Source organism: Chaetura pelagica, unplaced genomic scaffold (assembly GCF_000747805.2).
Source record: "Chaetura pelagica isolate M959 unplaced genomic scaffold, ChaPel_1.0 scaffold132, whole genome shotgun sequence".
Classification (NCBI taxonomy): Eukaryota; Metazoa; Chordata; class Aves; order Apodiformes; family Apodidae; genus Chaetura; species Chaetura pelagica.
Window position 1 is genome coordinate 1871283 of NW_009952709.1, and position 22651 is coordinate 1893933.

The following is a 22651-nucleotide window of genomic DNA, read 5'->3' on the forward strand; positions in this document are numbered from 1 at the left end:
CTGAAATTGCAGAAGGCAATTCACTTGTCTCCCCTCCCCTTAGCACCTGGTGCTCTGAAACACAAGCTCACATCTCCCATGGGTTTGTTGGGGTTTTTTTCCCTCCCCCTTTTTAGCAGGTTGGATTCTATTTATTTCTTTATGATGATTTTTTTTATACGTCTGATGAAATAATGTCCTGCCCTGAGTGACTGGGAGTTCACTGGTGCCTGAGACAAGGCAAAAGAGTTGGTCATGCTCCAAACCCCCCAGAAAAACCAGGTTTTGTGAGAAGCTTTTGAGGGAAATGAGAACTGGCTGGACAGGAGCACCATGAACTGGCCCTGGCAGGTTGGCAAGGACTGAACCCCTTCCTTCATGGGAATCCACTTGGGATCAACTTGAAAGGAACTGAGATTCCTGGTTATCCATCCATCCTCTGCCCCAAGAGGCCCTCTCATTGCTAGAAATATTCCCAGATGTTGAAAGGTCTGTGTTTATTTTCCTTAATGAGATCCTTGGCTTTTCCCCCTTCTCTCTCTCCTGGTATTGGAGGATGGATCTTTGGAAGGGGTTTGGGAAAGGAGGAGGCTTCCCAGTTCCCATGGGAATCCTGCCCCTCCAGCTGCCTGGAATCAGGGTGAGGAGCAAGGGGGGGGCTTTTCCTAGACTTTGAGGTGAGCTGGGATTTGGAGGAGCTGCCTGGGATCACCCTGGGAAGGGGGAAAGGGGGGTTTTGCCTCCTGAGTGTCTGTGGTTTGTGCTGCTGGGAGGGCAGGAGGTTGGTGGCTGGAGATGGACATGGTTGTGATTCCTGGGCATCTCCCAAAACCTGGGGAAACGTGGCTGGGCAGTGTGTGGAGAGGAGGCTGTGCTGTGGGTTTTTTTGGAGCTTTGAAACAGGGTGGGATTGGCCTACCCTGTGGCTTTGGGGTGGTTTGGTTTCTCTCCTCTTTGTGCTCATCTGGTCTTCTGAAAACTGGGAGGTGCAGGACAGGTTTGGCTGCAGGGAGCAGGGAGGAGAAACCTGCTGGGGGGTCTCCTGAGGCTTCAGATAGGCCTGGGCAGGTGAGGTTTCCCACCTGGAGCAAACTGCAGTGGTTTTAGTCCAACCAGGGCTTAATGGTGTGGTACCTGCACTCGCCAGCAGCCACATTTCTGCTCCAAAACATCTCGGGTGTCCTGAGGCTGTTTGGGTGTCCCTGGGGGAGCTGAACTGCAGCAAACTGCAGAACTGGGGTCTCCATCTTCAGCTGCTAAGAGGCCAGAAGTTGCCCTCAGATTAAATCTTGTCCTGTGACTTCCATCCACATGAAATAAGTGATAATTACTGAGAGGGGTGGTTCATTGCTGTGTCTTCCCAAGCAACAAGAAAGACACAAAACCAGCCAGAAGGGCTTCTGATATTTTTCTTTTCTCATTTAGATTTTTCTTTTAACATTTTTCTCCCCCTTCCCCTCATTCTCCTTTCAGCAATCATCCCTTTACCAGCTCCTACACTCTGGCTGGCCGGTGAGTGTTTCCCCTTCAGCAGCTTTGCTGTGGCTTTGCTTTTCCCTCAGCTTCAGCAGCTGGGTTTGCCTCTCTCCAGGCACATCAGGGAGATTTGTTTGACTGACACTTCTCTTTTTCCATCCAGAGAAAACCCGGAGCCCCTGGACCCCCAGGACATCCAGGGAAAACAGGAGCACCTGTAAGTAAGGAAAGCCCCAGTGTCCCCTCTCCCAGCTGCCACCCAGCCTGACCTGGGGCAGCTTGAAGGGTCCATGCCCCAGGGACTTGCAGGCTCCTGGGCTGACCCTAAAAAGTATCTGCTGCCCTGTAGTTGAGGGCCTTGGGTTGGGTTTCAAAGAAGCCTGATGGTTTGTTTTGTCCACTTCCCACCCAAACAATGTGATAGGACAGAGGGGAGCAGCTTTAAACTGGAAGAGGGGGGATTGAGGTGGGACATGAGGAAGAAATTATTTGCTGTGAGGGTGGTGAGACCCTGGCCCAGGTTGCCCAGAGAAGCTGTGGCTGCCCCATCCCTGGCAGTGTTGAAGGGCAGGTTGGATGGGGCTTGGAGCAGCCTGGGCTGGTGGGAGGTGTCCCTGCCCATGCAGGGGGTGGGATTGGATGGTCTTTAAGGTCCCTCCAACCCAAACCAGTCTGTGGCTCTATGATCCTGTGCCCCCCAGGGGATGGTTGGTACCCAGGTCCCTGGGTTTCCCTGTGTCCCTGCCCCTGTGGCTGCCAGCTCAGCAGTGCTGGCTTATCCTCCCCCAGGCACTGGGTTCCTGCCCCCCGTTTTGATAAGGACCATGTGGGGCCCTTCCAGAGCCACAAAACCCAGCCTGAGACCAGCTGGAGTGGCCCTCGTGTGGGACCAGCCCCATACTGGTGGGTCTGCAGCCCCCAGGATCACTGGATGATGCTCCCCTGCCCCCTGCCTGGCTTCTGCCAACTGTGAGGCAGAGGAAACGAAGGCAGAACTCTCCATCCTGCCCTTCTGTGGGGCACCAAAGCACCATCTGCTTCCCAAGCTGCCCTGGCCACAGCCCCCCTGGGGAAGGACAGGGGGGTGGCAGATCCCCCCTGTCTGCCCTGCTCGGTGCCAGCCCTGCCTCCCAGGTCTTGGGATGCTCCCAGGGTGGGCTGAGGGGGCACATTTGTTGACTCAGCCCCATGTTTGTGCTCAGGGACCCCACGGAGATCCTGGGGAGCCGGGTGAGAAAGGGCAGCGGGGACACAAGGTGAGTGGGGGGCTCTGCAGAGCCCCCAGGGAGGGGTGGGAGGTGCCCCAGGGGTGGGTGGTCCCAGGGTCCCTGGGCTCAGCTCAGCACAGCCCCTCCAGGTGCTGGACTCTGCCATCTGTGCCCTGGTGCCTTCCCAGGCAGGTGGACACAGGTTGCCATGGTTTGTCCTCCAAGTGTTGTGTTCCTTCTGGGAACCCCCCACCTCCTGCCCTGTGGCTCTGTCAGCTTCACTGTCCTCCCTGCTGGGAGCTGCTGGGACCTGGATACAGCCCAGGCTGAGCCAGCAGGGCTGCTGTGGGGCTTGGGTGCCCCGTGGGTGAAAGGAAAGGAGAGCAGGTGTCCCAACCTCCCAGCATGGCTGGAACCTCTCACCTGTGCTTGCTGCTACCCAGCCCTTATGGGAAGAGCTGGTGCATCCCAGTTCTTGTCCCTCTCAACAGAGTCCATGTCCCTCAGCACCTCCCTGCCTCCTGCTTGGTTGTCCTGGGTGTTGCTGGGCTGCTCTGAAGGGACAGCAGTGCCCAGCCCTGCTGCTTCCCATGTCCCTGCTGCTCCTCATGGCCCTGCTGCTGCTCCTCATGTCCCTGCTGCTGCTCCTCATGTCCCTGCTGCTCCTCATGGCCCTGCTGCTGCTCCTCATGTCCCTGCTGCTCCTCATGGCCCTGCTGCTCCTCATGTCCCTGCTGCTGCTCCTCATGTCCCTGCTTCTCCTCATGTCCCTTCACTGTCCTCCCTGCTGGGAGCTGCTGGGACCTGGATACAGCCCAGGCTGAGCCAGCAGGGCTGCTGTGGGGCTTGGGTGCCCCGTGGGTGAAAGGAAAGGAGAGCAGGTGTCCCAACCTCCCAGCATGGCTGGAACCTCTCACCTGTGCTTGCTGCTACCCAGCCCTTATGGGAAGAGCTGGTGCATCCCAGTTCTTGTCCCTCTCAACAGAGTCCATGTCCCTCAGCACCTCCCTGCCTCCTGCTTGGTTGTCCTGGGTGTTGCTGGGCTGCTCTGAAGGGACAGCAGTGCCCAGCCCTGCTGCTTCCCATGTCCCTGCTGCTTCCCATGTCCCTGCTGCTCCTCATCTCCCTGCTGCTTCCCATGTCCCTGCTGCTCCTCATCTCCCTGCTGCTTCCCATGTCCCTGCTGCTCCTCATCTCCCTGCTGCTTCCCATGTCCCTGCTGCTCCTCATCTCCCTGCTGCTCCTCATCTCCCTGCTCACCCATCTACTGGAGCAACCACCTTCCTTCAGCCCTCCAGAGTTTCTCATCCTTCATAGCATCTCCCCAGGAGCCTTAACCACAGCACCGTGGTCCCCTTGGCTCCCTCACAGAGAAGACCTTCCTTTCCTCCTGCCATCTGATTTGTCATCATCTCTTCCTCTCCAAAACTGGGCTGGATTTTCCTCTGGCTTAAGAAGAAGAGGCAAGGACAGGCTGGGCTTCCATGGATCAATGCTGAGGGAGGATTTGGATGGGCTGGTGAGCAGGACATGGGCTGGTTCCTTGCAGGTGTGTTCAACCTGTGAGTCCCAAAAAGCCAAGTCAAAAGCTGATATTGTGGGGAAGGGATGCAGCTATGGCATCAACCACTGCTTCTGCTCTCCATCACATGTCCTGCTGCCAGGTGTCCTGTCACCCCTGGCCCCACTGCCTCCCAGAAGGCTTGTGCCCCCAGGGATAGTGTTTTACCAGCTGCCAACATCTGGAAGGCATCACTGACTGGGTCAAGCCAGCTGAGTGCAAACACTGGAGTCTGTCAGTGTAACTCAACCAAAAGGTGTCAAAGTTTGTTTTCCACCTTCACATGAACAGGGTCTGCAAAGGGGCAGCAGCAGGTCAGGGTGGGGGGGAGCACAGAGATGGAAAGGAGCAAATGTTTTCTACCCATCACAGTCCATCTGCAAGTCTGATGTCTTCAGCTTGGGGGCTTTTGTCATGGCCACAGCCCTGTCCCCAGCCCCCTGCTCTCCTGCTCTTGCTTTGGCATCTGCTGAAGGCTTTGCCTACTGGGTTCCCAGCAGGAAAACTCAACTTGACTTTGGACTCAGCTCTTGACCAGGCTGGGATAGGTTTTTTTTGAAGGCTTAGGTTTCTACTAGACCTTGGCCCAAGAGGTGTTTGGTGCTGCCTCCAGCAGGTCTGCACTCCCTGCTCCCACTGTCCAGGGGAGGCTGATCAGAGGGCAGCAGGGGTGAGGAAGAGGAGGAAGGATTTCACCCACATGCATCACCCCTGAGCACACGGTTGGCTTGGGTTTGCCCGTGGCCAGTTGTGCATTTGGCCCATCTGCTGGGGCTTGTCTGCCCCAGAGCATGGCCAGAGGTGCCACAGCCCGTGTCTCTTGCTTGAAAAACTGCAAATCCCAGTAAATATTCCCTGGAGCTGAGACTGGAAGTGGAATGGGGCAAAAAACCCCACTGGCTTTTGGGCTGGGTGCTCCAAGCATGGGTGGCCAGCAGGGGAGACATGGGTGCCTGGCTCTGTGATGCTGAAGCCCCTGGGGAAGCAGCAAATCTCCCCCAAACAAGCTTTTGTAGCTTCACAAACCAGATTCTCCACTTGAGGAGTAACGAGGCAGCTGCACCTTTCTGCCCTTCCTTCCAGCTCTGACTTCACAAACTAAACCAAAGTCTCCAGCCTTTGGGTTTGACCAAAATTGTTGAGAAATCTAAACAGAACGATTTGAAGGGAAATGTCTTCTCTTGGATCCCTTTATCCTGCCTCAGTTCAGCACTGACAGTGAGCTAAGGGGTTAAAAAAGGCTGGTGATGCCCAGTCCAGAGGATCTGCTCAGGCTCCTGCACGTGGGAAAGCATCACAAATGGCTTTGGGCATCAACCCCAGACCTTCTTCCCTGCCTTCACCTGGGGCTTGAAGCAACCTGGTCTAATGGGAGGTGTCCCTGCCCTTGCAGGGGGGTGGGACTGGATGATCTTTCAGGTCCTTCCAACCCAAACCATTCTCAGATCCCTTCCCTGCCTCCTTGAGAGCTCCTTGGTGTTGAGCAGGTGTTGCTGCAACAGCATCAGGCAGGTCAGAGCTCAGCCTTTAATTTGTTGGTTTCATAATGACGTGGAGTTGTTGATTTTCTGTGCTTGGCTTTTTTTCTCCCCAGGGTGAGCCTGGGCTCCAGGGCTCCCCAGGACGTGCAGGTTACCCAGGCTCAGATGGTCTCCCTGGCCTGGATGGCAAACCTGGGCCATGGGGGCTGCCAGGGGAGCAGGTGAGCCACAAACAAGCAGGCAGGGTCACAACGTGGTCACCATCCAGGTGGGGAAGCCACAGCCCCAGGCAGGAGACTCTGACTTCACAAACTAAACCAAAGTCTCCAGCCTTTGGGTTTGACCAAAATTGTTGAGAAATCTAAACAGAACGATTTGAAGGGAAATGTCTTCTCTTGGATCCCTTTATCCTGCCTCAGTTCAGCACTGACAGTGAGCTAAGGGGTTAAAAAAGGCTGGTGATGCCCAGTCCAGAGGATCTGCTCAGGCTCCTGCACGTGGGAAAGCATCACAAATGGCTTTGGGCATCAACCCCAGACCTTCTTCCCTGCCTTCACCTGGGGCTTGAAGCAACCTGGTCTAATGGGAGGTGTCCCTGCCCTTGCAGGGGGGTGGGACTGGATGATCTTTCAGGTCCTTCCAACCCAAACCATTCTCAGATCCCCTCCCTGCCTCCTTGAGAGCTCCTTGGTGTTGAGCAGGTGTTACTGCAACAGCACTAGGCAGGTCAGAGCTCAGCCTTTAATTTGTTGGTTTCATAACGACGTGGAGTTGTTGATTTTCTGTGCTTGGCTTTTTTTCTCCCCAGGGTGAGCCTGGGCTCCAGGGCTCCCCAGGACGTGCAGGTTACCCAGGCTCAGATGGTCTCCCTGGCCTGGATGGCAAACCTGGGCCATGGGGGCTGCCAGGGGAGCAGGTGAGCCACAAACAAGCAGGCAGGGTCACAACGTGGTCACCATCCAGGTGGGGAAGCCACAGCCCCAGGCAGGAGACAAGAGGCTCCTAAAGCTGCTGTTCTTCATGTTCCCTTGTCTCCTTTAACTAAAACATTCCTGATCAGCCTACAAACCCAGGCAGTCCTGGGTTAGTGCCTCGAGGTTCTTGTTTCCCAAAAATCAAGCTGTAGAACATCACACTTGTGTGTCAAGGTGGGATAACCCAAGGGCTGCAGAACCTGCCTCGTGGTGGGTCTGAACTCAGGGCTGGGCTGCTCCTCTGCACCTGAACCTCCCTGGGGGGAAGAACAACTTGGGGAGAAAAGGACTTGGGGGGGTGATGGGGGGGGGGAAGAAAGAAATGGAAGCAATTCTGGAGTGCCTGGCTCGTGTCCAAGCCCTAGAGTTGGCCACTTGGTAGTGTGATGCTCCCTGTCCTTTCCCAGCCCCCTGGCAGCAATCTCTGGGGAATGTGGGCAGCACACCTGGGCTTGGAAGCTTTCTCAGGGGGCTTTTGGAGGATGGTGACAGGGGCTGGGCCATGCTGAGAACTTGGGGGCTCTCAGCAGCCCCCTGGGAGCCTACACTGGGGTGGCCAAGGGCAGGAGCTGCTGGTACAGGGGCTGGAACTGGCCATGGTGGGAGGTGCTGGGCAGCCCCTCAGCACCCTCTCTGCTCCTTCCTCCCTCTCCCCAGGGACTGCAGGGCTTCCAGGGTGACCAGGGGCTGGCTGGTGAGAAAGGAGAAGAGGTAAGGTGGCCCTGGGTGGCTCTGTGCTGGGGACAAGCAGCCAGGCTTTCCCTCTGGAGCTGCCTCGTTTAGCAACGAGCTGGAGGGTCCCCACCTCCCTGCACCCCACGGGCAGTCCCTGGGGGCACAGCAGTCGTGTTGTGGCTCCTGATGGTCCAGCTGGGACTCAACGTGTCCTTGTTCCTGTTTCAGGGTTTCTTGGGTGACCCTGGACCAGCTGGGGAGAAAGGAGAGAAGGGAGCAAAGGTGAGAGTGGCTGAGTCTGCTCTTCACAGCTCTGCCTGGCCCAGGCAGTGGGTTGTTCTTCTCTGGCCCCACAGGCCCTGCTCTCCTCCATTGCTCAGGCTGCTTTTGGCTTTTCCAGGGGTTGAAGGGAGAAAATGGCCTGCCAGGTCCTGCTGGGCTTCAGGTGAGTCCCTGGGGAAGCCTGGGATGTCTCACACCCTGCTGTGCTGGGATTGCTCCTTCCCCCCACCCCTTTTCCTTCTCTGCAATGGCCCCAAGCTCCATCCCTGGCTCCAGACCATCTTCTCCTGGCTTTGGGCAAAGCCCTTGTGGTCTCTGTGCTTTCCCTGACCCTCCTGGAAGGGATGGGGCAGAGGCAGCTCAGGGTGGACACCTCCCTGACACCCAGCTCCTTGCTTCTCTCCCAGGGGATGTCAGGCCTGAAGGGGGTGATGGGCTTCCCAGGCCCCGTGGGGCTGCAGGTGAGTGGGTTTGTTTTGTGTCACCAGCCCTCCCTGGAGCAGTGCAGGACCCTGCTGCTCCCCCCTGGAAAGATGGGTCTGAGGAGGGAGGACTTGGGCTTTTCAGGTCACTTAGTGATTTGTTCTTACAAAATACTTGTTCATTCTTTTTTTGGGGGGGTTGTTTTGGGTTTTTTTCTGAGAGCTGAACCTAAACTGCATCTTTATCTTGGTCCTGGAGGTGGCTCTGCTCCATGAGGATATTGCCCATATATTGCCCCAGAGCCACCAGGCACAAGGTTCCACTGCATGTTGGTGGCAGGAGCTTCCCCTTTGCCTCCAGCACCTCCCACATGGACCTTTGCAGCCCAGCTCTTTCTCCTGGTGATGGAGGGAAATGAGCCTTTGCAGAGCAGGTTCCATCGTGGTTTATTTTAGGTGATCACCTTCAGCTGAGATGGGGCTGTGACAGCACTTGGGTTTTCCCATGTTGCCCTCAACGTTCTGATGGCTGCACGTGGTTGGGAGGCACAGCAGGCAGGGAAGGGCTTGTCCAGGGCTGAAAAGGAGAATGGAAGTGGTTTGGTGGTGGTGAATGGAAGCAGGAAGGGAGTAGGGGAGCTGGGGGTGGCCTGGTAGCTGTTGGAAGGGACATGGAGTGGCTTGGTGTGAAGAACAAGGGGGGATTTGGGATGGGAAGGCTGGAAGGGGAGAATCGAAGCACAAGAGGCTGCAGAAGTGGCACCTTGTCTCTCCTGCTCCAGGGTGAAGGTGGCTCAGTGGGTTTCCCAGGCCCTGTTGGTCCCAAGGTAAGTCAGTCACAGCTTTTTGGGTCCAACAGCAGCTGAGGGGGTGGCTGGGCTGGGACCACCACGTCCTGCCCTGCTTCATCCCTGCTTGGCAGCTGGAAGGGACGTGGCTGCTTAAAATGCAGCCCTTGGGTAGTGGGAGTCATTGGGGAGGGAGCTGCAGAAGGACAAATGGTGTTAAAACTCATATACCACCAGTAAAGCTTCCCCAGCATCCCCACCAACCTCTGCTCCCGTGGAAGAAGCCCCAGGGGGTCCCATCCCACCCCCTCCTTTGTGGTGCCAGTGGCCACAGGGCTGAGCACCATCCTGTGTTCCAGGGAGAGCCAGGCCAGCCAGGACCTGTTGGATGCCAGGGTGTCAATGGCTCTGAGGTGGGTCTGCCCTGCTTCCCCTCCTTTGCTCTTTTGGATTTTCCAGCCACCTTGTTCCATCTCTGCTCTCTCCCCAGGGAGAAACAGGCCCTCCTGGCTTGCCTGGTCCCCAGGGACCCAAGGTACGTTGAGTTGTGCCTGCACCAGGGGATGAGGGAGGTGTAGGTTGGATATTAGGAACAAATTCTTCCCCAAAAGGGCTGTCAGGCCCTGCTCAGGCTGCCCAGGTGGAGTCCTCATCCCTGGAGGGGTTTCCAAGCCCTGGAGATGGTGCTGAGGGACAGTGGGGACTGGGCAGGGCTGGGGGAAGGGTTGGACTGGGTGATGTTCAAGGTCTTTTCCAACCCAAACAGTTCTATGAACAAACCTGGTAGTGATGGGATGTCTTGGGATAACTGGTGGGAGAGCTGGGGTGGGAGGGGGTCCTGAGGATCACCCCACCTGGAGGGATCTCCTCCAGCTGGGCTGGGATCTCAGCTCACCTCAAAGAAGCTGAAATGGGGGTGGGAATCCTTTCTCTAACCCCTTGCTCACACCTCCCATCGGGCAGCCCTGGAGCTCCTCAGCAGCAGGACAATTCCCTGGGGAGGTTTTCGCACCCCAAGGATTCAATTCTAACAGCAGCTCCTTGTCCCCCACCACTTTGCAGGGACCTCAGGGCTTGCAGGGCAGACGTGGCCCCCAGGGCCCCAGGGGCTCACAGGTAGGTGGGTGATGTCCTGGGCTGGAGCCCACCTTGGCTCAGAGGAATCTGAGTGAGGAAGGAGCTGCTGGGGCTTGTCCCCTACGTGCTTTGCAAATGGGCATGAAGTCCTTGGCCCTGCAGTTCTTCATGGCTCATGTTCCATGGGCAGGACAAGCAGGCAAGGGGGGGACAAAGGGAAAGGTGACCTCGTGGGGATGTGGTCCCTGGGGTGGGACATGCAACTCCTGGGGGGCTGGGCAGGGGTCCTATGGGCTGGGGTCTCACCTACACAGCAGGAGAGTGAGCAGCACCCCCTCTTCTCCCAACCTTGACACCCCCTTTTCCTCAGGGCCCTGCTGGGATGGAGGGATCCACTGGTCCCAAAGGAGACACCGTAAGAGCTTCACATTTCTTGCTCTGAGGACAAAAAGTTGCCCAGGGAGGTTGTGGAGTCTCCATCCCTGGAGACATTCCAACCCCACCTGGATGTGTTCCTGTGGGATCTGCTCTAGGGGATCCTGCTCTGGCCAGGGGGGTGGGACCAGATGATCTCCAGGGGTCCCTTCCAAGCCCAACCATTCTGTGATTCCAGCTGGTTGGCTTCCACCCTGGTGGTGATCAACCCTGGGCTTCAGGGCTTTCCCTGGAAGGACCTGGGAGGTGGGGTGAGATGTCCCTGCTCCCACTTTTGGAGGGGAGGAGGGGGCAGAGACCTCATAAAATGAAGGCTTGGGGGGTCCCTGGCAGCCCTGGGGAGGGAACACAGGGGGGCTGGCTGCTCTCTGCCCTGCAGGGCACAGGCTGGTGCCAGAACTTCTCTTGCAGGGCACAGAGGGTGTCCCTGGGCTGAGGGGACAGCCAGGACAGGAGGGCCTTGGGGTAAGTCCATGGGGGCTGGGGGCTCCTATCCTGCTCCCCCAGCCCTGCAGGGGAAGGTCCTGCTGCCCCCAGCTCCCCCAGCTCCCCACAGTGTTTGGGTCACAGGAGCTGCTGGGGATGAGGGTTCCATCTCTATCACCATGCTCCTCATCTCCAGACTCTGAAGGAGGGACCTTGACTTTTTTTATTGCCTTTTTATTTTAATTTCCTGAGGATTTCTCAGCAGAGCTGCCCCAGCCCCATCCCTGCCCTGCTGCACCTTTTCCCAAGGGATTAGGGTGCTTCCCCTTTCCCAGGGGCCAGGGCAGCCTGTCTGTCCCATCCCCCTGCCTGTCCCACCACGTCCCACCTGAGGTCACAGCCCGTGCTGTGTTTGCTTTTCATGCTGCAGCTCCAACCTGCAGAGCTGGAAACTGGTGCTTGCACCAGGGATAGAGGGTGGGAGGCAGGTGTGCACCTTGGAGGCTGACAAGGACCTTGTCCCCCTGCTCTTGGGGCTGCTTTGGGGGTGGGGGCAGCCTTGGCAGGGCTCCTACATCCCCTGGACCCTTCTGGAGAGCAAATCCCCCCATGGCATCAGCAGCAGCATCTCTGCAGAGCTGAGCTGGTGTCTCCCATTTACCAGCATCTTCCCAGCCCACAGTGTGGGAGGGTTGTCACTCTCCACGAGTGCACATGATATTTTTCCTTTGTGTTGTGTTTTTCGTCATGTTGTGGGGTGTTTTTTTATTTTACTAAATGTGTAATTTGTGTCTCTCTCTGAAGGGCTTTCTTGGCCTGCCACTCCAGACTCTGAAGGAGGGACCTTGACTTTTTTTTATTGCCTTTTTATTTTAATTTCCTGGGGATTTCTCAGCAGAGCTGCCCCAGCCCCGTCCCTGCCCTACTGCACCTTTTCCCAAGGGATTAGGGTGCTTCCCCTTTCCCAGGGGCCAGGGCAGCCTGTCTGTCCCATCCCCCTGCCTGTCCCACCACGTCCCACCTGAGGTCACAGCCCGTGCTGTGTTTGCTTTTCATGCTGCAGCTCCAACCTGCAGAGCTGGAAACTGGTGCTTGCACCAGGGATAGAGGGTGGGAGGCAGGTGTGCACCTTGGAGGCTGACAAGGACCTTGTCCCCCTGCTCTTGGGGCTGCTTTGGGGGTGGGGGCAGCCTTGGCAGGGCTCCTACATCCCCTGGACCCTTCTGGAGAGCAAATCCCCCCATGGCATCAGCAGCAGCATCTCTGCAGAGCTGAGCTGGTGTCTCCCATTTACCAGCATCTTCCCAGCCCACAGTGTGGGAGGGTTGTCACTCTCCACGAGTGCACACGATATTTTTCCTTTGTGTTGTGTTTTTTGTTATGTTGTGGGGTGTTTTTTTATTTTACTAAATGTGTAATTTGTGTCTCTCTCTGAAGGGCTTTCTTGGCCTGCCAGGTCCAAAGGGCAGCCAAGGAGAGCAGGTGAGTGATAGCACCATCCAGCCCAGCCTGGGGGGGCAGGAGAGCAGCCCAGAGCTCCATGTTCTCTGTGCTTGGACTGGAAGAGGTGGCACCTGCAGTTGGTTGGGGAGGCAGAAGCTGTAGGAGATCTCAGACATGACAGTTTGCCCTAAGATTGTGTCTGCTCTGGGAAGGTCTGGGGAGCTGGGGATACTTTGGCCTGTGCTTAGGAGCACAGTCATGAGGACAAGGTGCTCAGCATCCTGCTGATGCCAGGATGGTGCTGCTGGGGTTCCACCACCTGTCCTAGCTGCTCAGGAGTGGTGGGACTGGCACAGGGTGCTGGGGACACTGAGGCTTTGGTGGGGAGTGAACCCAGAAGCTTTGGAGCTCACCCACCATGAGAAGCAGATCCAGCACCTGCTCCCAGCTCCCAATCTCAGGTCTAAATTGGGCAAAACTAACTTGGATGCCAAAAAAAAGAAAGGATCACAGGATGCTTTAGTTGCAAGGGGTGGCACAAGGTGGTTTTCTGAGCACACCCTCCTCCTCTGCTGCCCTTGCAGGGCTGTCGAGGTCCACGTGGAGCCAAGGGAGCCCTGGGAGCCCAAGGAGACAAGGTACCATGTCCCCAGGCTTGGGTGGGGATTCCTTCAGCTGATTCCTCTTTTGTTGTTGAAATGTGCTGTTTTTCCAGCTGGTAGATGGGTTGGTGGGGATGTCCAGGGCCCAGCATCTGGTTTTGGGGACCCTGAGAGCTGGGCAGCTCAGACTGTGCTCCATCCCACCACGTTGCCTCTCTGATCTGTGCTTTCCTGCTGCATCTGCTGAAAACCTTCTCTTGCCCCACTGCTGGTGCCCCAGGGATGCTGTTGAAGGGGGGTTCACCCAGGGTGGGTGCCCCACACCAAAAGCTGGGTGTGCAGAGAGCCAGGGCAGCCAGTGATGGGTTCTCCAGGGGGATCCTGCCCGTGGGTGGGGGACCCCCAGGCCACAGCTGTCCCCCCTGTTTGCAAACCTTGCTGGGACCTGCTGTGTCTTCTTCCTCCAAGGGTCCCCAAGGAGCACAAGGAGCAAAAGGAGCTGCAGGGAGTCGGGGCCAGCCAGGCTTGCAGGGCTTCCCTGGCCCCCGAGGAGCAGCAGGACCCCAGGGACCAGAGGTAAGTGCTGTGGCTGGTCCAGGCTGACCCATCCGTGCAGACATCCCTGCCCCCACTGCTGGCCTGTCAGAGGTGCTGTGGGGAGGGGACAGCCCAGGGTGCCCAGGGAAGCTGTGGCTGCCCCATCCCTGGCAGTGTTGAAGGGCAGGTTGGATGGGGCTTGGAGCAGCCTGGGCTGGTGGGAGGTGTCCCTGCCCATGCAGGACCAGATGATCTTTCAGGTCTCTTCCAAGCCAAACCAGTCTGGGATTCTGTGATCCCTCTGCCTCATCCTACCTCCCCTCCAGCATCTCAGCCATCTCTGCCACCCTGCCCTGCCTCTTCCTCCTCCTGCAGGCTGAAGGCAGGGGGCTGTCCCCCCCAGAAAGCCCACCTGGCAGCAGCTCTGGTGTTTCCTCACTTGCTGGGGTGGTAGGTGCTAGGACCCCTCCAGTGGCACCTCCTTCTGCACTGCTCAGACACTGCTGTCCCCTCAGCCCCCATCCTCGGGGTCACAGGTGCCCCCAGAGCCACAGCACTTGGCACCAACCAAGCTCTGCCCCTGCTGCTCCAGCCCCCTCAGCTCTGCCCCCATCACTGACCCCAGATTAGCTGGTGGGTTCAGTGATGTGAGGAGAGAGCAGCTTTAGTGGGGGCTCCCCAGCAGGTCCGAGGGCATCTCTCCTGGTCTTGACCCTGCCCAGCTCCTGAGACCCAAGCACAGCAGCTCTCAAGGAGCCACAGGAGCAAGGCACAGGTTTCAGGGTGCTTGTTGTCCCTGCAGTGTGTGCTCAGAGTGCCCTGTCAGGATGGACAACCCCAGCTGCAGATCAGTATTCCCACCTGGGAGCTGGAGCTGGGCTGCCTGCTCACCTCCAGTGATCCCCAGCTTCTAAAGGGAAGGGGGGATCATATTTTCCCACCCACCTTCCTGGTCTGTAACCTCCCCTGCATGTGATGCCCTCCCTCTCACAGGGCTTTTGGGATTCCTGCCTGGATCTGCCCTCACATTCACTCCTAGGGTGAGAAACCAATTCTCCCAGCTCTCCAAGAGGGGGAGGCACAGCAGGACTCACGTCCCTGCCTCTTCCACCCAGTGGAGCAGCTCTGCCCTCCCTGGCACCTGCAGCTCTGCCTGCCCCCCAGGCCTTGCAAACACCTTCCATTCCATCTGCAAGGAGCAACAAATACTCATCTCTGCTGTTTTGGGCCAACACTAGGCTGAGGTTGTTTTTTTTTCCTGGCCAGTTTTATACTCCTGGTGCATGGGGAAAGTCCTCTCCCCCACTCCAAAGCTTGGCTGGTGCCCCAGGTCACATTGTCATGTCATTCATGTCACCTCTGGCCACAGTCCCTGCTTCCCTATCCTGCAGGAGGCAGGGGGGGTGGCTGGGGGAGCAGAGGACCAGAGCTTGGGTTTCAGCCAGGATGCACAATTGTTCTGCTTGGAAAAGACCTGCAAGATCATCCAAGTCCAACCATGAATCCAACTCTAGTGAGTCTGGTGTTAGACCATGGCCCTCAGCACCACTTTTAAGCACCTCCAGGGATGGTGATTCAACTACCTCCCTGGGCAGCCTGTGCCAGTGCTTGATGACCCTTTGAGTGAAGGAGGTTCTTCTAACATCCCCTCTGTTTGCCCTGCCTGAGTCCTCTCCTCTCTCCTGGCAGGGAGAAGAAGGCCAGATTGGCCCCGTGGGGCTGAACAGCAGCGAGGGACCCAAGGTCAGCACAGCAGGGTGCCCAGGTTCCCCTCCCTCCTCCTCACCTGCAGGGTCCCCTCCCTCCTCCTCACCTGCAGGGTCCCCTCCCTCCTCCTCACCTGCAGGGTCCCATCCCTCCTCCTCACCTGCAGGGTCCCATCCCTCCTCCTCACCTTGTCCTGCACCCAGGGGACAGAGCCACCATGTCCCCCTGGGGAGGGTCCCTGCAGGGCTGGATGTGTCCCCTCGGGGGGTGCAGAGAGACCTGCAGGGTTGGCCTTAAAACGATTTGTACTTCAGTTTGTGCTTCCCCTTGTGTGAACTGCAGGGAGGCCGAGGACCTGATGGCCCAAAGGGAACCCCAGGACCACGGGGAGCCCGGGTAACTATCGGGGTGCTGGTGCTTCCAGCGGGATCCTGGAGCACTTTTGGCCTGGGGGAGATGGAAACAACCCTGGAGACCCCTGGCTGGGGGGCTTGGGATGTGCTGGGGCTGAGCCAGGGTGGCTGCAGGCACTGCCTTTGCCCCCAGCCCTGCAGCCTGGGGCTGGCAGGGGGATGTTCCCCTGATCCCTCCTGTTTTCCAGGGCCGTGTGGGGCAGCGAGGGCTGGTGGGAGTTCCCGGGGTGCCCGTAAGTACCAGGTGTCCTGGTGCCAGCAGTGCTGGGATGGGGGAGCCACCTCTTGGGAAGCCACATCCTGGGATGTGGCTGGGTGGAAGGGGTTGGGTTCTGCTTGGGAATCTGCCCGGGATCCATGGGGGATGAGCAGTTGACTCTTCTGCACGTTGCATGGAGTGTTGTGAGAAACCACCTGCCCAGCACCACAACTTCCCCCTTAGCCTCGAGCAGGGAACATCCAGGAAATAACAACTCTGGTTTTTAAGGAAAAAAAAAGCTCAGTTATTCAGAGTCGTGGCTGGTGAAGGAACCAGGAACAAAGAGCTGCAGGGAAAGGGGGAAAAAAAACCCCCATGATGGAGGTGTTCACAGTGGGAAGGAGTTTCCTTCCTGACTCATTTCCCAGCAATCTCATCCAAGGGTGGGATGGAGCAGGGAGGAGCTGCAGGAGCTCTGCAGGGATGAGCCCCATGCACCAAGAAACCCCAGTCCAGAGCAGAGGGCACCCCAGGGACTCTGCCACCATTTGTCTGTCACCTCTTCATACTGGGAGGAGGCTCTGGGGGTGGATGAGCCCTTGATGGGGGAACCCTGTCACCAGGCTCTGCTTTCCTGAGGTGAGACTCTCCTTCCAGGGCTCACGGGGCATGCCAGGAGCAGAAGGCACAGAAGGAAAGCCTGGTACACAGGTTCCCATCCTACACTCTGTACTTGGCTGTGGGTGAGGGCTGGGCTGAGGGGTTGTATCCAGAAGGGGAGCTGAGCCCAACCAGGGGGGCTTCCCAACACCACCATCCCCATGGCTGTGTGGGTCAAGGTCTTCAGGCCATGCTGGACCTTGCCAGGACCTGATGGGGCTCCAGGAAAGCTGGGGAGGGACTTTTGACATGGGCAAGGAGTGATGGGAGAAGGGGGAATGGATTAAAACTGGAAAAGGGAGATTTAGGTGAGACATCAGGAAGAAATTCTTTGCTGTGAGGGTGGTGAGAGCCTGGCCCAGGTTGCCCAGGGAAGCTGTGGCTGCCCCATCCCTGGCAGTGTTGAAGGGCAGGTTGGATGGGGCTTGGAGCAGCCTGGGCTGGTGGGAGGTGTCCCTGCCCATGCAGGGGGTTGGATCTTGAAGGTCCCTTCCAGCCCAAGCCAGTCTGGGATTCTATGATGTGCATCAGAGCTCTGGGCTGCCACGGTGGGACTGGAAGAGGCTGTTTCTGTCTCCCCATCCTCATCATCACCTGCCTTGTCCTGCAGGGTCCCCCAGGCACTGTGGGCAGCCCAGGCAGGAGGGGAGCACCGGTGAGTAGAGATGTCTGATTTCTCTCCTTCCCTCTGCTTGGCTCTCCCAACCTGTCTCAGAGGCACGTCCATGGGTTGGGGTGCAGGTGATGGGTGGCTCTGATGGAGTGAGAGCAGCTGGGAGGTGCTGCAGTGGGTGCAGCTGCAGGCAGGGACCTGCTGGGCATGGTGCTGAGGGGTGAATGTCCAAAACAGCCCCAGCATCAAGCTCTGGGCTGGCAGCAAGTTTTCCCTCCTGCAGGACTTCTAGTCGTTCTTTCTCTTTGCTCTGAAATGCAGCAGAAAACAATAAATCTGACACTTCCCTCAAAACAAACCACGAAAAATGTTCTGCTCTGGGTCAGGGACATGCCCTGAGTTTGCTGCTCTCATGGCACGTGTGGGTATTGTGGGCACAGCCAGGAGGCTTGGAGGGGAACCCATGGGGCTGGTTTGAAGTGGGCAGCACCAGCACTGCCTGAGGCAAGGTTTGGACTGGTCTGGGACCACACACAGCCAGGGTAGGACCTTTCCATCCTTCCTTCTGCCTTCCCTCCAGCAGCCCTGTTCTTTCCTGCAGGGTTTTGCTGGTTTGCAGGGCAGCCATGGGCACGTGGGACCTCCTGGATCCACAGTAAGGAAACAGAATTGTTCCTCCTGCATTTCCTTAGGTGGGGAGCACTGGTGAGGGATATGGGACTTTCCCACCTTGGGAACCAGCAGGGGATCAGGGCACCTGTAGGATTTGATCTTGTTAAAAGACATTCAAGAGAGTCAGTGGTAGAAACAAGTGGAGCTGGGGGAGAGTAGATTCATTTCCCCAGGGAATCAGCCTGTCCAAGGGGCTTTCCCAAGCCCAGCAGGGGGGCTATGGGGGATGGAAGCCCCTGGAAACCCTTCACACCTGGGTGGATCAGTTTGTCCCATCCCAGGTGGCAAGGGGGGTGCAGGTTCAGGGAGGACAGTCCCATGTCCTTGCCCAGTGGGACAGAGGCAGCTCCTGCCTGAGAGCCTGCACTAAGCTGGGCTGGGTGATGACCCCAAGAGTGAGTATTGTCACCTTACCTGATGGTGCTGGTGTGCAGGAGCCACCAGGATGGGCCATGGTGGCAGAGTGTGTCCCCAGAAAACCCAGTTTGGACCAGTTGACTCCTCCCCATTAGCACAGAGGCAGCAGCAGTGACCCAGTGGGCCTTGTCTTGTCTCAGCTTTTTGACTGACACCCCCTCCCCAAATGTTTCCAAAGGGCTCTCTGGGAAAACCTGGACCTGATGGAAACCCAGGTTCCCTGGGCCCAAAGGTGAGAGCAGGATCATGCTGGTGGGGCTCGTTGGTGAGGAACAGCCAAGAGGGTCTTGGCTGCCATGGGGAGACCTGGGGGGGGGAATCCCTTGGGTTCAGCCGTGGGCACCAAGGGTGGGAAGACACCTGCCTGCATCCTGGGACCCAAGGGTCATTAATGCCTTTATCTTTCCTGGCAGGGGCTGCCTGGGAAGCCTGGCTTGGAGGGGCCCCAGGGACCTGTTGGCATCCATGTAAGTGATGGTCCAGCCCATGGAGAGGGTGTGGTGCTGTCTGCCTGTGGCTGGTCTGGGGGGATGCTGGTCTGGGGGGATGCTGGTCTGGGGGGATGCTGGTTTGGGAAATGCTGGTCTGGGGGGATGCTGGTTTGGGGAGATGCTGTTTTGGGGAGATGCTGTTTTGGGGAGATGCTCCCTGGAGCAGCCAGGACCTCACCCTCCTGCCAGGGCTCCTGCTGTGCCCAGGGTCCTGCCTTTCCCTGGGGGAGAGCTCAGCACCTGCCTTCTCCCAAACCCCCAGAGCTGCTGGGGTTCCCAGCTGCCCCCTAACCCCCTGCTCTCCCCAGGGCTACCCAGGACCTGCTGGTGACCGTGGGAGGCCAGGGCAGAGGGGAGACAAGGTAGGGCTGGGAAATCCAGCAGGGCAGCAAGGGGTGGGAGTCCAGGCTTTGGGAATGTTCTTGGGTTGGGCTGCAGAACCCAGTGGATGGATTTGGGTGGTGTCCATGAATAGTCTCCATCAGGCATGCCAGGGGGGTGGCAGGAGGAGAAGGGCTGGAGCTGGGTCCCACGTTGGGTGAACTGGTGGTTCTCCAGCACTTCATCTGCCCAGAGTCCTGTGGCTTGTTGTATGATGCCAGGCAAGCTGGGGTTTGGGTTTGCTTTTGGTTTGTTTTAAGAGATCAGCACATTCAAACGTGTGGAGGAAAGGAAACTTTTCTTGCCTCCTGACAGGGAGAAGCAGGAGCCCAGGGCCCTCCAGGATTTCCAGGAAAAGCTGGACCCAAGGTGAGAGCCCTGGGCAGCTCCATCCCTGCCAGAGAAGCACTGAGCAAGTTGCCTTTGCTGAGCTGGTTGTGGGAAAATGGGAAATCTTTGCTTCCAGCATCAAGGGGCTAAAGGTGGGAGAGGGGAGCAGCCAGAGCCATGGGCCAGGGCTCTGATGGTGCTTTCCCCTCCCTCAGGCCCTGCCAGGTCCCCCTGGTCCACGAGGTGCTCCTGGCTCCCAGGTAGGGCTGGCTGTGCCCAGCTGGCTCTGCTCCCCTAGGAGATAAACCCTGTGCTCCCACAGCACCAGCAGCGTGCAGCCCAGAGCCCTTTGTGGGAGCTGGCAGGACCCACCTCCCACTTGGCTGGGTCTGGTCCTGCTGCTGCACAGACATGGTTGAGGTGGCCCCAGGCACACGGGGACTGTCTGAGTGAGGTGTCCCCCCCTGCCTGGGGTCCCCTGTGCCTCCTGGCCACGGTCATGCTGCTGAACATCCTTCTTGTTTCAGGGCAGAGCGGGACAGCCAGGTCCTCCAGGGCTTCCAGGGCTGCCTGTAAGTGGGAGAGCTGGAGCTTGGAGTGAGGTTGGAGGCTGAGGTTGGGTGATGTCTGATAGGGGGTGCAAGAGAGGTCCTGCCCTCCAGACAGCTTCATCCCCGGGCTGGTGATGGGGCAGAGAACAACCCAAACCCTGCACGGGTAGCTGGGCGGTGACAAGTCAGGTTTGGGGACAGTAGTGATGAGGCATCAGGACCCACCAGGCACAGCTGGTCCCTTGTAGACCCCATGGTGGCCCCAGATGCATCAGGCATGGTGTTCCCACTGGCATTGCCCTCCTGAAGCTGCACCCTGTGCTGTGTTTTGGGGTGCTTAGTGTCTTTTTTGGGCTCGCAGGGTGTTCCCGGCGCGCGGGGGCCGGCGGGTGTTCCTGGGAAACCTGGCTCAGCAGGAGCAGTGGGAGCTCCTGGAGCCCCTGGAGCTGCTGGCCCTCCAGGGTACCCGGTGAGTGCAGATGGGGCTCCTTCACCTGCTGCACAACAAAACCTCCAAGCCGTTTTCTCTCCTCCAGTAGGACCCAGAGCAGCAATTCTGCTGGTCCAACACTTCCAAGGGAGCTCCCAAAAGCACCTGCGGGAAGAGGAGGAACAGGGAAGCTGGTGCAAGGAGCTGGAGAAGCCAGGAGTGGTTTCCCTGCCCGTGGGGACATGGTGTGCTGGGGCCTCCCAGCCCCTGCCACCCGTGCCCAGGAGCTGTGCAGCCCTCTGGAGTGAATTGCTGCTGATATGGGCTGTTTGTTTTCAGGGCCGGGAAGGTCCAAAGGGGCCTGAAGGGACTTTGGGGAGGAGAGGAGAGAAGGTAAGAGCAGACAAAGGTGAGTCTTGAGCTGCCTGGGCAGGCAGAGCCTTGGGGTCACTCTGCTTGCCCAAAATGGGGTTTTCTTCCCCAGAGCTGCAGGTGCAGTCACACCTCAGTTTGGCCACTGGTTTTGCCCAGTGGGATGGGGATTTAAGTGTCTGGTGCAAGGTGGGACAGAGCCTGGCAAGCAGGGTCTGTGGGGACCCTGAGTGGAAGCCCAGCAGGGCTGCCTGTCCTGACCTGAGTGTGTCCCCTGGCAGGGCCACGCGGGACATCCCGGGAGCCCTGGCATCAGGGGGCTGGATGGGGAGCAGGTAGGTCAGCTGGGAACCCCCCTTCCCTCCAGGGGCTGCTCCAACCTGCCTTCCCCAGGGCGGGAGGGGAGGTGGATGCTGATCCTCAGCTCATCCAGAAGAGGAAAGCTGTGTCCGTGGGCCAGGGGCTCTGAGGGATGTGATGTCCTTGGGCTGTGCCAGGGCTGGGATCTGTGTTTCCTCCCCCAGGGACCACCAGGACGGCCGGGATTGGAGGGTCAGCCAGGGCCCAAGGGCGAGCAGGTGGGTTCCAGTGGGTGCTGGGGGGGGCACAAGGCACAAGGTGACACAAGAAGGACATGGAGCTCATGGAGCAGGTCCAGAGGAGACCATGGAGATTATCCCAGGGCTGGAGCAGCTCTGCTTTGAAGCCAGGCTGGGAGAGTTGGGGTGTTCAGCCTGGAGAAGAGAAGGCTCCAGGGAGACCTTAGAGCAGCTTCCAGTGCCTGAAGGGGCTCCAGGAAAGCTGGGGAGGGACTTGGGACAAGGGCAGGGAGGGATGGGATGAGGAGGAGGGATTAAAAGTGGAAGAGGGGAGACTGAAGTGAGACATGAGGAAGAAATTCTTTGCTGTGAGGGTGGTGAGAGCCTGGCCCAGGTTGCCCAGGGAAGCTGTGGCTGCCCCATCCCTGGCAGTGTTGAAGGGCAGGTTGGATGGGGCTTGGAGCAGCCTGGGCTGCTGGGAGGTGTCCCTGCCCATGCAGGGGGTTGGAACTGGATGATCTTTAAAGTCTCTTCCAACCCAAGCCATAAGGATTCTGTGATGCCCCTGGGGACTCCTGGCCTAACTGCTGCAGGACCTGGCAGGCACCTGAACCATGTGGGGCTGTTTTAAATTTCACCCCCATCATCCTCATTCCTGTGGTTTTATGTTGCTGGGTGTGAGAGAAGAACCCAGGTCCCCCCAAAAGCTTGTGGGTACCTGGTACAAGAAAAGCTGGAGCAGCTGAGAAATGCTGGAGGGCAGAGCCAGGGCCAGCTGGAAAAGTCAGCCAAGAGTAATCCTGGTGATCTTTGTCCTGTCCAGGGAGAGGTGGGAACCTGTGGAGCTCCAGGCATCAGAGGGAGCCCTGGAGAACCAGGAGACAATGGGCCTGAGGGGCTACCAGGGAGGCCTGGGGGTCATGGAAAGGAGGTATGTGTGTTGGTGACACTGTGGTGGCCCCTGCTGCCCACTGGGCTCCTCTGCCAGGGGCTGGGGACAAGGACAGAGAAGGTCTGGCAGCTGCTGTCCTGGCTGCTGCTGGTGCCCCAGCCCTGCAGGGGGTCCCTGTGCTTTGGGGTCCCCGTGCTGGGGGGGCTGCTGCTGGGGGGGGGCTCAGCCCTTTGTCTTTGCTCACTTTGGGGCTATCATGGGTCACAGCTGGGGGTCCCCAGGGGGCAGGGGTCATCTCTTACCCAGCACCAACATCACAGGTAGAGGAGGGTGGGGAAGCCCCTGGAAGTCAGAGCTCAGGGTTTGACCCCCTGGGGAGCATCTGATGCTGGTGTTTCCCATCTGGGCAGGGTGATCCTGGTGATGCTGGAGGTCCTGGCGAGCCAGGAGCAGCAGGACAAAAGGTGAGGGGTGTCTCTAGCTCTGTCCCTTCTTGCAGCACCTCAGGGACACCCACAGCCTGCTCAGCCTCTGCTGTCGTGGGAGCAGAAGCACAAGAAGGGGGTCCCTGTGGGCTGAGGGCCCCTGGAGATGCAGGACTCCGACCTGGCATCCACC

General features: G+C 58.3%; 1 protein-coding gene across 1 annotated transcript in view; it reads left to right on the plus strand.

The window, feature by feature from the left end:
• Positions 1 to 22651, plus strand: part of COL27A1 (collagen, type XXVII, alpha 1) — a 96050-nt gene that overhangs the window by 60734 nt on the left and 12665 nt on the right. The window contains exons 9-33 of the mRNA XM_009994350.1: positions 5819 to 5926; positions 6514 to 6621; positions 7337 to 7390; positions 7583 to 7636; positions 7755 to 7799; positions 8044 to 8097; positions 8841 to 8885; positions 9206 to 9259; positions 9337 to 9381; positions 12241 to 12266; positions 12812 to 12865; positions 13298 to 13405; positions 13693 to 13816; positions 15056 to 15109; positions 15416 to 15469; positions 15675 to 15719; positions 18461 to 18514; positions 18847 to 18900; positions 19182 to 19288; positions 19465 to 19509; positions 19777 to 19821; positions 20162 to 20269; positions 20884 to 20937; positions 21965 to 22072; positions 22444 to 22497. Of these exons, the coding sequence (XP_009992652.1) occupies positions 5819 to 5926; positions 6514 to 6621; positions 7337 to 7390; positions 7583 to 7636; positions 7755 to 7799; positions 8044 to 8097; positions 8841 to 8885; positions 9206 to 9259; positions 9337 to 9381; positions 12241 to 12266; positions 12812 to 12865; positions 13298 to 13405; positions 13693 to 13816; positions 15056 to 15109; positions 15416 to 15469; positions 15675 to 15719; positions 18461 to 18514; positions 18847 to 18900; positions 19182 to 19288; positions 19465 to 19509; positions 19777 to 19821; positions 20162 to 20269; positions 20884 to 20937; positions 21965 to 22072; positions 22444 to 22497 (1661 nt within the window). The remainder of the gene's footprint in view (positions 1 to 5818; positions 5927 to 6513; positions 6622 to 7336; positions 7391 to 7582; positions 7637 to 7754; positions 7800 to 8043; positions 8098 to 8840; positions 8886 to 9205; positions 9260 to 9336; positions 9382 to 12240; positions 12267 to 12811; positions 12866 to 13297; positions 13406 to 13692; positions 13817 to 15055; positions 15110 to 15415; positions 15470 to 15674; positions 15720 to 18460; positions 18515 to 18846; positions 18901 to 19181; positions 19289 to 19464; positions 19510 to 19776; positions 19822 to 20161; positions 20270 to 20883; positions 20938 to 21964; positions 22073 to 22443; positions 22498 to 22651) is intronic.